We start from the raw sequence: 15,117 nt of genomic DNA, 5'->3' as shown, positions 1-15,117 counted from the left end.
TTAATTAACACAACCGCTTTCCTTAATTTGAGTTTTACGATTAATTTATTTTTTTTTGCCTTTATTTTTGAGTGGGCGAGGTTTCAGCCAAGGCTGCTCTACCAACCCAAGCCACTATACATTTACAAAGATCCATGCCCGAACCAGGGATCCTTAACACCACAGGGACCGGCTATATAATAGCGTATTTTAGTTCAAAAATGCGCTAAAAGCGCTCTCCTTGGCCATGCAGAATTATACTACTGACTGATTTAAATACGATTTCAATACCATAAAAGCTCCTTTAAGAAAAATGTGGTTTGCAATTATATTCAATGTTCCAGGCAAAATTTTCAATGTGTAGGTATACAAATAAAGATTCTGGTAGTCTTATCTTATCAATAATGTTTGAAATCTGACATCATGGGTCCCAGGTCCCGCTGTAGCTCTCGACGACCTTGGCCAAAATTATAATAAAAATAATACCTATACATTTAGTAACATGTGCGTAAATCATGACAATACAATAGCGCTTATAATTATAAGAGATTTATTACAGTCAATAAATACACACATACTTTTAACAATAATATTAATATTATTCTAAATATAGACAACAATTACTCCTTGTTATTGACAAAAAAATTAAAAACACTTCCAATTGTTATGTAGATTTTGTACTCGCATAAATATTTATAAGTTTTAAAAAATGGAATGAACACTATTAAAAAATAATTGGAAGAATTTATTACTTATCAGGAACACAATGCAGTGCACAAATTATTCAAATCCAAATTTGCAAGTTCCAAACCACGAAATGGCAACATTTATCATAAATTTGACCTAGAAGTTCACACAGAGGTAAATACCATAATTCCTAGACTCTAAACATTGTGATGGGGATGAGGGGAATGGGTCGATGAGAGAGGGAACGGAGAAACATCACCTTCATTGAGCATAATGAGACCAACAAATAACTTCTAAAAATTACACAGTCTTAAAGCGTTATAATACATAATTAAATAAAAGCTACCTACTTACTTACAACTTGCAAATCTCACTAGTATATAAGAAACCATGGGAAGAAATGACTTATATACAATATTACTAATATACAATAATTATGATCGGAAATAAATATACTGTAGGTACGATATGTGTTTATCTATCCCATAATTAAAACCGTAAATAGTAGGTGAACTAAGTCAAACGTTACTGTCAAATACTGGAGCACCGGTAAAACTAATGGGTTGCGCATTCTCTACTAAATTGGAACGCATATTTGAAACGGGTTTCGTGGGAGTCTGAGGAGGAAAGGACTCTGAAGCTGCGGATGCGCGCATCTCCTCCGCGGTTGCCCTAGAAAAATTCATATTTAGACATTAACATCATAAATTTTAATACAAAACAATTCTCGTTTTATAAGAATAAATGAAAGGAAGTGGTGGGTTACGAAAATTTATTAATTTATTTGTTGCATACTATTACATCGTGCATGATAATATCCTTGCATGGTTTCACTATAATAGCTCTCTCTAATCGTTATTTACCTTCAATTTGAACTATATACTATTGTAGCCCCTAGTATCTATAATAGTATAGGGACCATAAATCAACTCGCAACAAGCAATGTGACACGAATGGACCACATGGGCTCGACTATAATGATTTCAGTAACAAACTATTTTTTGTTGTATTGAAGAAATTAAAATAGAGATAAATAGACACTTCAAACTATTGACTGGGGATATCAACAAATAGGTAGGTCTTGAAGTGAGTTGAGAAATTAGTATCTATAATGGAAATTTGATGAATTAACTTCCTTTTGTCAAGTGTTTTTATTTCAGAAAGGCTCATGGCATGGTTCTATAAGCAGTTAGGATCGATGTTAGACTTTTACTTTGAATTGAAGTGGAGGTTACTATATCGCCCATAAAAAAAAAGGTTTAAAACTACACTTAAGCTAAGCCTAGCTTAAATTTTTCAGTGGTCATTAGTCATCGTCGTATCTAAATAAACTCAGGTGTGTTTCAAATCGTATGACTGAGTTTATTTATAACAGAAAAATGTACAGCAAAAATGACGAGGAAAAGATTTGATAAGGATAGAGATAGAGCCATTGTTCGAAGTGTTATCCATTTAGATTTGATTGGGCCAATCACCCCTGTGACTATACAAGATAAAGTACCTATATTTTATCTCTACTTGACGAGTATACCCTATGTAGATATCTGCAAACCAAGATTCCAAGATTTGTGCAAATTAAAAATCCATGTTTCCAAATTACCACTTTAAAACTTTACGATGTGATGACCATAATGGAATTATTGAGTAAGGGAAAATAGAACAATAATAATTGAAGAAACTTGTTGAATTCAGGTTTTCAACAGCCATTGTGTTACATACAATAACACTGCTCATTCTGCTTTACATTTCAACACACCTCATGACAAAGTGTTTGATAAGGCACTTGAGCTGAGATATGTATCTTAAAACATTTCAATCCTGCTACCATAAAGGCAAGAAAATGACCTCTAGATCTGTGATTACACACCCAGTAGGTTTTTGACCCGCAGGCTACATAATTCCTCAACCGAAGTAAAATTATAGACTTAAAATGTAATGAGCCAGGGTAGAACAGTATTGAGGTGGATAAACCGCGGATTGGGTTGGTTAGTAGGGTTCGACCGATGTTGCTATGCCTGAAGGCTGCTACTGATAAAATATTGGCGTATCGGCCTTTTTTAAAAAAAGTAATAGTCGTATAATTACCACCCGCACGTTTCTAAAGGGAGATATTGCATTAGGCCCCCACTTTTTTCCGAAAATACACGTTTTGAAGTCACAAGAATCTGAATCAAACAAAATCTCAATGATGTCAGTATAGTTCTGTCTGTCTGTACTCTCATTTACTGTTTACGATATTTAATATTTCACGCGTTTTATTTAAACATTTCCATAAGACAAATAGTCCTGATCACAGTTCTGGATCACCCTACATAAGGGGTAGGTATAGAATTTTGCTCTAAAAATAGTCAGTATTGGGAGTTTTTATTTCAGAACATTTGACAAGGTCTTTTGTATGTGATTGACCGATACCCGATATTACTATCGGCTGCCAATGCGGGATAATCGGGAAAAACTTGAATTGTGTCAGGGAATTTTATGAACTGGAAATTGTCCAGGATTAAAAATGCGCCATTCCCCCGTATTTGCGAATAAGCGTCCAAAAAACCCTAATTAGCGACTCTGTTTATGTGGACATTTCCACGCACGCATAATCACGTGTGCTATGACTGAGGGTGCTTAATTGATGAAAGTTATGGTTTGCTTCTAGGGCTATAGATCTTTTAATTCAGTTACAAAACTTGCTTGTGGTTTATGGCTGTGATAAGACGCGCTGCCAAAGAGGCCGCTCCGCTCCCAGGTTCCCAGATGTGAAATGATTATGTGAAATAAATAATTGTTTATGACTTAAATGTGCAAACTTTTTCTAAGATTTACCAAAAACTCGAGAACCCTAATTACAATAATAGCAAAATTTCAAAAATGAGGGGCTAACTTCACAGGTGCATCGTTTCTTTTGATTTGCACAGCTCTGTTACAATAATGTAATCTTCATAGTCATTAAGGAATGTTGAGTAGCTCATAAACGGGAGAATATTTATATATCTTGTGTGCCAAATGAATTACAAACGTTCTAAATTCTGTATGCAAAAATTCCAAATCGAGATAATGAAATTGTCTACGGTTCATTACAGATTCATGTATAACTAAAGAAGGTAAAAATTGACCATTCAGTACTAATTTTTGTTGATAGCAGAGACATCTACGTTTTCCAATGTAAACTATTAAAAAACCATTAAAATTCTTGCCATATAATCCACTACAGTGACTCTATACAAGACAATGGTGACGATAGGTGTTTCATTTCTGATTGGTTGCTGAAACACGTGGCAGGCGGCAGCCATTATGTGGCAAACTTCAATATTACTAAAGAATTCCAGTGGTAATTTTTTCTAATTCATGTTTAATCTACATATAATTAACTCAGATGTTTAAATTTGCCACAACATGGCGGGTGGGCGAAGTTTAAGCTCAATTGTCGCCACTGTCTTGTATAGCCACTATATATAATCCAAATTTCTGATGAGCCATCTAGTGAATTACCTACTTCAAACTAACAAATGCATGTGGCAACTTGCAGATACAGTTACAAACAATAGAAATACGAGATTTTCAAAAATGGTTGTAGATGTGATCCCATTTTGGCAATCGGCCGATAAGTTTAACAGACACTAAATTAAAATTCCCTCTCTTAATAGAGATGAGAACTGTCTACATTACTGGGATTTTACGATAATTCAACTGGTTTGATTTTGCTATGGCTAATTGCCACAATTGTTACCAATAGGTTGAATTTCGTACATCCCCATTGAAAAACAACACAACAAAGCATTTATTTACAAACATAGAATACACTACACTAATGACGAAAGCACAACTCACTACAACAACTACAATAAAAAGCCAAGCAACACCAAGCAAAGAAGCAGTAAAGAAGATCTTTACACCATATAATCTACAGCTGAATAAATAGAAGCAGAAATGCAATGATCGACAAAGGAGAAAAGTATTAACTGTACTTTCAGGAAGACTTATGTAGGGCGCCACACATCGGGATCTTCCATTAGGGTTGAACGTTGATCTATATGTCCTCCCATTCCGGTAGGCGATGTAGCTAACTGCGGTGAAGCCATCGCAGCCATATCCTGTCTAGATCCTCTATGGTTATTAAGCAAGATGTTAGTTGCTTTCAAGCGTTATTCGCAAAACATCACAAAACAAAAACACAATTTTAGTCACCCCCTTGCCAAAACATTAAACGGATGATAAAACTCTTACTTTTTCCCTAATGCCATCATTCCATAGATAACACCCGTCACTAGGATGAGACCACTTCCAAATATCGAACTTAATGTCGCACAAAGACATATGGGAGGAAGGGATAAGCTGAAAAAATACACTAATTCATTTCGAAAAGTGTGAGGTGCCCTACCCAATGTAGGCCACAGCTTTGTTCCAATACGGACGTTTATCCACCCAATCGCTGAGGTTCTGTACGAAATCGACAAACAGACAACAGCAAGGTGCTTCTATGCATAAAGTACTAAAGCCGAGTACCATTTGGAATAAGCCACTGAGGAGACACTTAATATCTCCCGTTATTATGCTGACGCAGTTAAGAACACCCAAGAAAATTGCCACTGGAAAGAAACTTAAATTAAAAAATTGTTCGTTAAGCAATTTGTCACTTACGAAAACCGCCCAATGTACCTAATGCCCTTCCACCATACCTCATCCACCAAGGAACATCATCTTTAGGTACCTCCTGGCCGGGTCTGGCCATTAGAGAATTTATTTTGTCGGTAAATGACTGTAAAAGAAATGGTTTTTATTCAAAATCGGCTTATTTGATAGAATTGTTACCATATTTATTTGTTGTACCGAAAAGTGACCACTTAATAAAATTATCAAAACACCTACGTAGGCGTAATGACAGCTGTCAGCTGACACTGGCAATAGCATGGATCACAACCATTTGACATCTTCAGCTTTAGTAGCGTTCAATATCCATATTGGCCATATATAGGGTGCAACATTTAAATATTTTTTTTAATTTAACTTCTTGAATAACGGTTCCGGTTCCAAGTGAAGGTTTATAAATGCAATCAGGTTCCGTTTTCAACCCCTGCTTTGTGTTTAATAAGAGTGTGTTTAAAACAAGAAGTTTTGTTTGAAGATAACATAAATAAACAGATTATAACGGAATGTACCCAAAGTAAAGTTGCAAACCATTACTACCAATTTGACATTTAGAGGTTATTCATCTAATTGTCAAATGTCAAAGAAGAATAAATAACTCTATAAACATTATTCACAACTACAGCAATATTTACGACTATAAAGTAGTAGAATTCATGTGATTCTATGCTAATTAGCCAAAGTTTTCAAGTCATATAATTAGAATAAATTTTCTTAATTAAGCAATTAAAAGTCGTAAAGGTAAATATGGTCACAAAATAATAACAGTAAATATTGTTTATATCTACAGATAGACTCAGTGTGGGGTTGGGCGTCGCCGCCCTTACGCCTTCAATTGGCATCTCACATTAGGGCAACCTGCAGAATGGGTGAGATGTCGGTCGGCGAACGTCCACCTTCACCAGCGAGATTGTCACATACTTCCGATAAACACCCCAAAAGCACACTAACCGAACTCAATCTACTAAGGAGACACCGCGAGTTATGCGATGTCGTGTTAAATGTGGGAAATAGGAAAATTTTCGCTCACCGGGTGATACTGAGCGCTTGCAGTCCGTATTTTAGGGCGATGTTCACGGGTGAACTGGCGGAATCCCGTCAGACTGAAGTAACAATACGTGATATAGACGAAGTAGCTATGGATTTACTAATAGACTTTTGCTATACCTCTCATATTGTCGTCGAAGAGTCTAACGTCCAAACACTTCTACCGGCAGCTTGCCTGTTGCAATTGACCGAAATACAAGACATCTGCTGTGAGTTTTTGAAACGACAGTTGGATCCGTCGAATTGTTTAGGCATCAGGGCGTTTGCGGATACGCACTCGTGCAGGGAGTTGCTTAGAATCGCCGACAAATTCACACAGCATAACTTCCAAGAGGTTATGGAGAGTGAGGAGTTTCTATTGCTTCCCGTTAGTCAATTAGTCGATATAATATCGAGCGACGAGTTAAACGTTCGAAGTGAAGAGCAGGTGTTTAACGCAGTAATGTCGTGGGTCAAGTATAACGTGTCCGAAAGGCGGCAGCACCTTCCACAAGTATTACAGCACGTCAGGCTACCATTACTCAGTCCTAAATTCTTAGTAGGTACTGTTGGGTCGGATTTGTTGGTGCGGTCCGATGAATCTTGCAGGGATTTAGTGGATGAAGCGAAAAATTACCTGCTGCTACCTCAAGAGAGGCCCCTGATGCAGGGACCCCGAACGAGGCCCCGTAAGCCAACTCGAAGGGGCGAGGTTCTGTTTGCTGTCGGCGGTTGGTGTAGTGGGGATGCGATAGCTTCAGTGGAAAAGTTTGATCCGCAAACTATGGAGTGGAAGATGGTTGCTCCTATGAGTAAACGGCGGTGTGGTGTCGGGGTTGCTGTGCTCAATGATCTTCTGTATGCAGTTGGGGGGCACGACGGTCAAAGTTACTTGAACAGTATAGAAAGGTATTTTTGCTAGTCCTCTTTGGAAGTCCTTCATGAAATGTTTTTAGATACGATCCGCAAACAGATCAATGGTCATGTGATGTTGCCCCAACTACCTCATGTCGTACAAGTGTAGGTGTGGCAGTACTTGACAATATGCTGTATGCTGTTGGAGGTCAGGATGGAGTACAATGCTTAAATCATGTTGAAAGGTAGAACTGATTTTTCGGGCCCAGCCCCTTAGAACATTATGGTTAGACCACACACAATACACTAGGCAAGGGGTGTAACATTACCATTGTACATGTACATGAATTTTCCGAATAATTTCGTGTAATCTGGAAATTTTAAATGCATTAGTACAGTCTTGAGGCTTTTAGACTTTAAAAGCCGTCAGGAGTTAGAGCCTTTGAGACCTTAGTAATGTTTAAGGGTATTTGATATCTGAATTTTGAAGAATCTTAAGAGTCCTTTACAAGCCATAAGAGTCGCTAACAGTTTTACAGGCTTTCAAAATCTCCAGGAATATATAAAAGTTCTTAGAGGCTTTTAGACTTTAAAAGCCGTCAGGAGTTATAAATAGGAGTCTTTTGGAGGTTACTTGAGGCTCTAAGAGACTTTATAAGCCTTTAAGAAACCTTAAGAGTTTTCATGAGTTACAAAATGTGTTCTCTTCAAGAAACGTCAATAGTCTCTATGACCTAGTGGGCTTTGGGGGCCCATTAGAGCCTTTGAGACCTTAGTAATGTTTATGGGTATTTGATATCTGAATTTTGAAGAATCTTAAGAGTCCTTTACAAGCCTTAAGAGTCGCTAACAGTTTTACAGGCTTTCAAAATCTCCAGGAATATATAAAAGTTCTTAGAGGCTTTTAAATAAGAAAATATTCGCCGGGCACACGGTTCGAGTGGGGGAGGGGGTCGAAATTTTCGTAGTTCTAAAGATTTTGTAATTATCCGGTCCCCATTTGATAAATAAAAGTATAGCAATGGCTTAGAAAGAAGCTAGAAACTTGGAAAAGGCCTTAACAGTTCTGGAAAATTCTAGAATGCTCTGGAAAGCTCTGAAAAGGACATAATATTGTAACAAACACGTCCTTGGGGGCTTTTCCAGGGCCTAGAAACAAAACAATAACCCTCCAAGGGCTTCTAGGACCTCTCCAGAACTATATTCTATTGATGGTGTGGTCTAACACTCGCACTAAAAATTGAGTTTAATAACTACTGTGAACAGGTATGATCCAAAAGAAAACAAGTGGAGTAAGGTAGCTCCTATGACAACCCGTCGACTAGGAGTGGCGGTTGCAGTACTAGGGGGCTACCTGTACGCCATAGGAGGCTCAGATGGCCAGGCCCCACTAAACACAGTGGAACGTTACGATCCTCGCCACAACAAATGGGCGCCCGTTAGTCCGATGTCCACCAGAAGAAAACACCTGGGCTGTGCTGTATTTAACAACCTTATATACGCCGTGGGCGGACGAGATGACTGTATGGAGCTGTCAAGCGCGGAACGTTACAACCCGCACACAAATACATGGAGTCCAATCGTTGCCATGACCTCTAGGCGAAGTGGGGTAAGTGTACCAATTTCTCTGTGGAAAAATTCCAAGATGAAATTCTAGGTTGGACTTGCGGTGGTTAACGGGCAGCTCTACGCTGTGGGCGGTTTCGACGGTACAGCGTACTTAAAAACAATCGAAGTGTACGACACTGAACAAAATCAGTGGCGTTTGTGTGGTGCTATGAACTACAGGCGACTAGGTGGAGGTGTGGGAGTGATGAGGGCGCCGCAGACTGAAAATCGTATTTGGTAAAAATGGTAACACTTAGTCAGCTTCAATTCTATTGATAATGTGATTATTCTCGTTAATGATTAATTTATTTTATATGTACTTGGAGAATTTTACTGCCGAATCAAAGAAGATAGTTATTTTAGTTTTAAGTGTAAATTGCATTTTTTTTATTCCATTGTGGTACTCTGTATGTGACTAGCATATTATTATTGTTATTAATGTCTATTAGAATAAAACCCATTAAATTGGTGATGAGTCTTTAATTTTAAATTTCATTCACCTTTGGGAACTGACAATCCCACGACTATTACAAAAGAAAAACCTACAATTTGAATTGCATGGTATCCACAAACTGAAATTTAGTAAAAGTAACTCCATTATACACTACAAGCCTTTATTTTTTATTGAACCAAGGCGATGGAGAACTTAATCAGCTATAAAATGCCCCATCTAAGAGAACGAAACGAGTATGATTTTTGTTAAATTGATTTACTGCCAGATGCAAATATTAGTTGAAGCACCCTGTGCATTGATTTGATTGTGTAATAAACGTCACTTATTATGAAATCTGAGCTATGGAATATTTTATGCCTACTGAGAGTCACTTTCCATAATAACCTAACAATTTGCAATTTTATTCCAAACATAAACAGCGTAAAGAAAAACGTACGAAATGGCTGCAGTATTAAAAAAGAGAGCTTTAGCAGAATATAGTCAATCTATAGTTCAAGTAAGTCATAATTTCGTGAGCAAAATTGTATACCATAGTTTCAGGAGGCCCCTTTCGAACCGCAACTGAAGCGGTTTCGCTTAGTCAAAAAGCAGGCATCCGGTCGTCCAACCTTAGCCTTAATCAGTTGCTTGCAAAACTGCAAAAACAGCAACGAGGCGCTTCAAACATTACTTCGGTTAATCGACACATTTGAGTTCGAGCCTCCTGATATTATCGAGGCGGTTAAGAAGTTAAGCGAACATTTCAAATCTGAACCAGAGTCGGCAGTACGCGTTAAGATCTTGTCATTACTCGCCGATATCGGTCACGAGCAGAAGGCCGATTTACAAGCGATTATCGATGAAACTTTGCTGTTGCTTAAAAACGAACGTTCGCATAAAGTGATCGCGCAAGGTATAAACACGATACTCAAGCTGGGCAAGTTGAGCGTCGACAACGGAGTACTGCATTTGAAACTGCTCGAAATCGTAAAGCACTACCTTAAGGATGTCAGTCACAGTGTAAAGTGCAAGTGTCTCGAGGTGATCGGGACACTAACACCAATAACTGCAGATCTGAACACAAACGAAATTGTTCACCTGATCAGCTCTTATTTTAATAACGAGGACGCGAGGGTGCGCAGTCAAGCTTTCTCCACCCTGATAGTCTTGCACGAGCGCGGTATGACACTCAACCCCGACATTTACATGAATGTGTGTCAGGCTTTAAAGGATGACTATGAAATTGTGCGGCTGGTCGTAATCAAACTCATCAGGTCACTGGGGGAGGCCCATCCGGAGAAGTAAGTGGGAGGTTTGCAGACTTGGGCATGACTCTTAAAGTAAAGGGGATGACTGCAATTTGGGCTTAAAAGCTTTTTGATAATTAAATTTCAATTTTCTTAATCGCATCATTTCTTGTGTCTAGTTTGATAATGCTGCCGGATAGTGAGCAGGAGGTGCGGCTGATCGACGACGCATTCGGTAAGGTTTGCAGTGGCTTGACAGATTTGTCGATGCGAGTACGCACCCTGGCGGCCAAGTTGTTGGGGAGCATGACGCAGGTTAGCAATCATTTCCTCAACCAAACGCTGGACAAAAAATTAATTTCAAATATGCGACGAAAGGTAAATAGCATTGATAGCATTAGGGTTTTGTGCATTAAATACATTTTGGCAGAGAACTGCTCACGAATTGGCATGGGAGAATGTGACTAGTGGCGAGTGGGCTAGCGGGAAGAAGTGGGCCGATGATCAGCCAAAAGAAATGGTTGATGCAGATAGCATTAATTTGATGAGTAGCGGTGCCTGTGGCGCTTTTGTTCATGGACTCGAAGATGAATATTTGGGTAAGTCTGTGGTAGGTATATTTTCAAAAAGTGCCATATGGTGCAAAATTCAAAATAGAACTATCTAGCAGCATCTGACTAACACTTAATCTAGTTTATTTTATAGCATTTATGTTAAATTGACATTTTAATAGGTTTGAATGAGTAGGCTAAGCCGTTCTTTAACTATAAGGATAGATAAAGTGAAACAAATGACTGTGCATTATAATGGCATCTGTCATTCTTATTATTAGCATATTCTGCACGTATTTGACACATTTTGCAAAGAACAACATACAGTGAGAAGTGTAATTGTCTATAGATGCTGTAAGTAAATATGATACCGATATGGATAAACATATCTCCAAAGAAGTATCACTTTCCCTTTCTGAGTACTTTCCTTATCTTAGATACAGTGTATAAACGCCTCCTTTACCTTCATGATGCGTCTCTTTAAAACAAACAGAGTTTCAAACCTAAACCGTACAACCTAAGATCGTATGCATTTAAAAGTAGGCTGCGCTAGCTACAGGAGTAGAGTTTACGTTTCCCCTATGTCATGAGCTATCTGGAGTATATTTATATCTGCGACCTTATATAAGGATATGTGTAGCACAAATTTTGAATAATGAATTTTGGAAGCAGTCCCTAAATTGGATTTGCTTTGATTGTAGTCCACTTCGAAAAATGGTCACCTCGTCTTTTGATTGAGAAGTCTGATCCAAAAAGTACGAATTGTTTTGGATTCTACGCACCAAAAAAATTAATAAGAAAAAGTGTTTTCCCGAGAAATTTTGGTGTAGTCGATTTTTGGTAAAAATGCCTTTTTTTTGCCCCGAAGAAAAAATTGTCTTAGATCGACACGGAAAAAATATTTTCTTTTAGAATGTGGCCTGTAGAATCCATAATTTCAAACAGTTCCAAGATTGGGCGACTAGTTCAAAAGTTACAGCCCTTTGAATTTTCTTTCGAAATTGGTTTCTAGTCTATAACCTCGATGGTCACGTTCTTTGAAAAACTAAATTATACAGCCCATCTTTATTCTGCTGATCATCATCGGCGAATAATTTACTTAAACAAAGAGCGAGCGTCTATACAGTTTCTTAATGGCCAACTTGATATGATTGTAGAGGTGAGAACGGCAGCAGTCGAATCCCTTTGCCAATTGGCGATGAAAAACCCAGACTTCGCAAACCTCTCACTGGATTTCTTAGTGGACATGTTTAACGACGAAATCGAAGAAGTCCGGCTGATGGCCATCGACAGTCTGAGAAGAATTTCCGAGCACATTATTTTGCGCGACGACCAATTGGAGACGATACTAGGCGCATTGGAAGACTTTTCGCAGGACGTACGCGAGGGCCTCCATCAAATGCTCGCGTCGTGTCGCATGTCTACAACCGGTGGTTTGAAAATGTGCATAGAAAAGCTGCTGGATAACTTGAAGAAGTATCCGCAAGACAAACGCTCGACGTACAGATGCTTGCAGAAGGTTGGGGCGCAACACCCCGAATTGGTTCTACCGCTGATTCCACCGTTGTTGTGTATTCATCCGTTTTTCGACACGTCTGAACCTGATGTCGATAATCCACAATGTATCCTTCCCATAGTTGCAGTAGCCCTTTTCTCTAGCTCTTCGTTCATTGGTTCTAAATTCAGATTCACCACGACAAACAATTTGGTTGACCACCTTTTGATTGAACTGATTTGAAGTATTTTTCTTAAAAGTTTAGATATTTGCATTCTAATCCTGATTTTAAACGCCGCCAAGTACTCGCCGACAATCAGCCCCCTCCTGGAACCTCACACGTTACGTCACTACGCCTATCTGCGAGATACCATGCCGAATTTCGTACCAGAATTGAGGCTCTCCGAAGGTACCGGCAACACAATAATAAAACCCGCTTCGGTACCCGAAAGTTTCGATTTTCTGAAAACCATCGTCAACAGTCTGAATGCCAGCGAGGTCTCCTACAGGTAACTCGACACTTTGTAAGGCAGTCTCTTACGTTTTTAGTAGGGTACAAACAAATTTATTGCAAATGGCGAAAGAGCACCTGAACCGCCTCAGTGAAATGGATTCGTCCATCGCCGGTATTGCGCAGTTTACTTCCCTGTACATTGGAGCGCAATTACTTTACGCGCAGATATTCGAAAAGGGCCTGTGGAAGAATCCGAGCACCCTAGCGACGCAACAGGCCAACATTCTCAAAACTAATATCGATCAATTACTCGAAAACTGCTTGAAGATGCAATACCTCTTCGTCGGTCTTGCCGCCAACGAGCAGTGCAGCATCAAGCAATTCCGTCTCAGAGCTCTGGCTCTAAACCTGATCTTCATTGTGAAAGGTAACTTGATTGCTCCCCGTATATTATTACAAATCTACCGTAGCTAGTAATTCGTCTGCTCTTGCTCCGTGCCATCACTTCCTCGGAGCTGTTGAGGAAATGCAAAGGGAGCTAGTAATGCACGGCTTGGAACCGGACTCATTCGCCAGCAGTGTTTTTAAAGAGCTATCAGTATTAGAGGAACCAAAACCGGGCGCTGTGGCCCGCCTCCTCATACCCATTCTGTCGGAGTCAAAGTTGGCCAAAATCCCAGTACCGAACTCCCAGGTAAGTTCGCCATCATTAATCACATTCCGCAACAGTTTTCGCGCAGGTTCGCATGAGCTCGGCGGTAATAATCGAGCCGAGCAACCAGACGGACTCCACTTTAAAATTCACAGCCGGACTTACGATGGCGGTTCCATTGGAAGCGGAACTATTCAACCTGTCCGATCCCAGTAGGTTAAGATTGATTATTAAGTACCCCGATCAGCGGACCCACGTTGTTTTACCGCGTCCTGCGCATTTAAAGCCGCTATTTTTCGACAATGACAAACAAGGTGAGTAGCACTCTGCGAATAGTCTTTCTCTAAGTCTGTCCGTTGCAGATTCGCACAGTGGACATAATCTGAGACTGTTGACCACCGTCCTTATATCTCACCAGGTTTGGTCAGAGGCGTGTAATGTTGATATAAGTATTGCGTTATCGGTACCAGAAGCTGATATAGCGAAGAAGAAGTTCAACGATTCATCAAGTATACTGCACCTCTGTAAGCCACAGAAGATCAGTGTTGCACCGAAACCGATTAAAAGAGGAATTTAATTTTATGTGTATTTTTTCAAGATCTATATAAATAAAGACGATTGTTATGTATATGTCTTTTCTGTCTGCCTAAATCGTTTATGTGTGATGAAATCAGTATGGAGTTCACCGGGCGCGCGAGGAGAGGCGGCGCACCCGCCAACACCCGAGCGTATGTACCATCCAAGAAAACAAGATTTCCCAAAAGCGGTACAAATTCAGTTGTTTGCATTATGCATACACAATACAGACATTGTTTTTTAGAAATCTATATGCACCAGATCAAATTCTACTATTAAGATATACTGGTTGGTAAGTAAACGTAATTGTCTTGTATCCAAAAATCCGATATACATCTATATCAGATCAAACCTCCTATCAATTTTGCGTTAAAAACCATGGACCTTAGTAAATCTATTTATCAAACTAAAAAGACCTGGACGATTCCTGAAAAACACAAATTGCCAGTGGCGTATAAATCTATAAGCCGACAAAGCTCGGGCTTAGGGCGTTGGAATTTTAGGGGCGCAAAAAAAAGAGCGAACAAAACACTATCTGAAAAATCAAAAATGCTCAACAAAAATCAATGTATCGCAAGGCAGGGGCGCGAGACAAGATACGTAGCAGTCTAGCACGCTCATCGATGGAAAGAGCATCCCCAATCCATGCAAGCCGGTTATCCAGCAGTACCACTCCGATAATTGAGACCTCTGAACCACAATATACCTGCATAATAAGTAACATAACTACAGTTTTTGTAGGGGGTGCGTTTCACCAATTATTTTGAAGAAACACAGTCCCAAAACATAGTTAGAATTTTGAACCCTTTGCAGCAGATCCCTAGTGATATTAGTGGTTTTTTCGAGTCATTTATTGTTTCTAGATTTGTTTCATACACTCTATTTTTTGCAAACCCCCACCACAAGAAAAAAAATC

General features: G+C 39.2%; 3 protein-coding genes across 4 annotated transcripts; 2 read left to right on the top strand and 1 right to left on the bottom strand.

The window, feature by feature from the left end:
- Positions 1-703: 703 nt before the first annotated feature.
- Positions 704-5,628, bottom strand: LOC116170597 (calcium channel flower). 2 transcript variants are annotated; one of them, XM_031487100.1, is made up of 6 exons: positions 5,470-5,628; positions 5,299-5,416; positions 5,039-5,246; positions 4,885-4,992; positions 4,626-4,764; positions 1,200-1,338 (listed from the first exon to the last, which is right to left on the bottom strand). In XM_031487100.1, exons 1-5 carry the CDS (start codon positions 5,566-5,568, stop codon positions 4,638-4,640), a joined length of 660 nt encoding a protein of 219 aa, XP_031342960.1. In that variant the 5' UTR covers positions 5,569-5,628; the 3' UTR covers positions 1,200-1,338; positions 4,626-4,637. The 2 variants fall into 2 exon arrangements, with proteins under 2 accessions (XP_031342959.1, XP_031342960.1); XM_031487099.1 differs by lacking the exon at positions 4,626-4,764 and having other exon boundaries at positions 704-1,338; positions 5,470-5,627.
- Positions 5,629-5,872: 244 nt separating this feature from the next.
- LOC116170596 (kelch-like protein diablo) lies at positions 5,873-9,263 on the top strand. The gene is made up of 5 exons (XM_031487098.1): positions 5,873-6,045; positions 6,095-7,239; positions 7,287-7,430; positions 8,452-8,794; positions 8,843-9,263. Exons 2-5 carry the CDS (start codon positions 6,170-6,172, stop codon positions 9,032-9,034), a joined length of 1,749 nt encoding a protein of 582 aa, XP_031342958.1. The 5' UTR covers positions 5,873-6,045; positions 6,095-6,169; the 3' UTR covers positions 9,035-9,263.
- Positions 9,264-9,584: 321 nt separating this feature from the next.
- Positions 9,585-14,238, top strand: LOC116171744 (integrator complex subunit 4-like). The gene is made up of 10 exons (XM_031488725.1): positions 9,585-9,743; positions 9,788-10,527; positions 10,653-10,851; positions 10,904-11,072; positions 12,182-12,646; positions 12,785-13,028; positions 13,072-13,400; positions 13,444-13,667; positions 13,714-13,939; positions 13,988-14,238. Exons 1-10 carry the CDS (start codon positions 9,687-9,689, stop codon positions 14,200-14,202), a joined length of 2,868 nt encoding a protein of 955 aa, XP_031344585.1. The 5' UTR covers positions 9,585-9,686; the 3' UTR covers positions 14,203-14,238.
- Positions 14,239-15,117: the final 879 nt, after the last annotated feature.

This window comes from Photinus pyralis, unplaced genomic scaffold (genome assembly GCF_008802855.1).
Source record: "Photinus pyralis isolate 1611_PpyrPB1 unplaced genomic scaffold, Ppyr1.3 Ppyr1.4_LG5, whole genome shotgun sequence".
Classification (NCBI taxonomy): domain Eukaryota; kingdom Metazoa; phylum Arthropoda; class Insecta; order Coleoptera; family Lampyridae; genus Photinus; species Photinus pyralis.
This window is presented reverse-complemented; position numbering and strand designations above follow the sequence as displayed.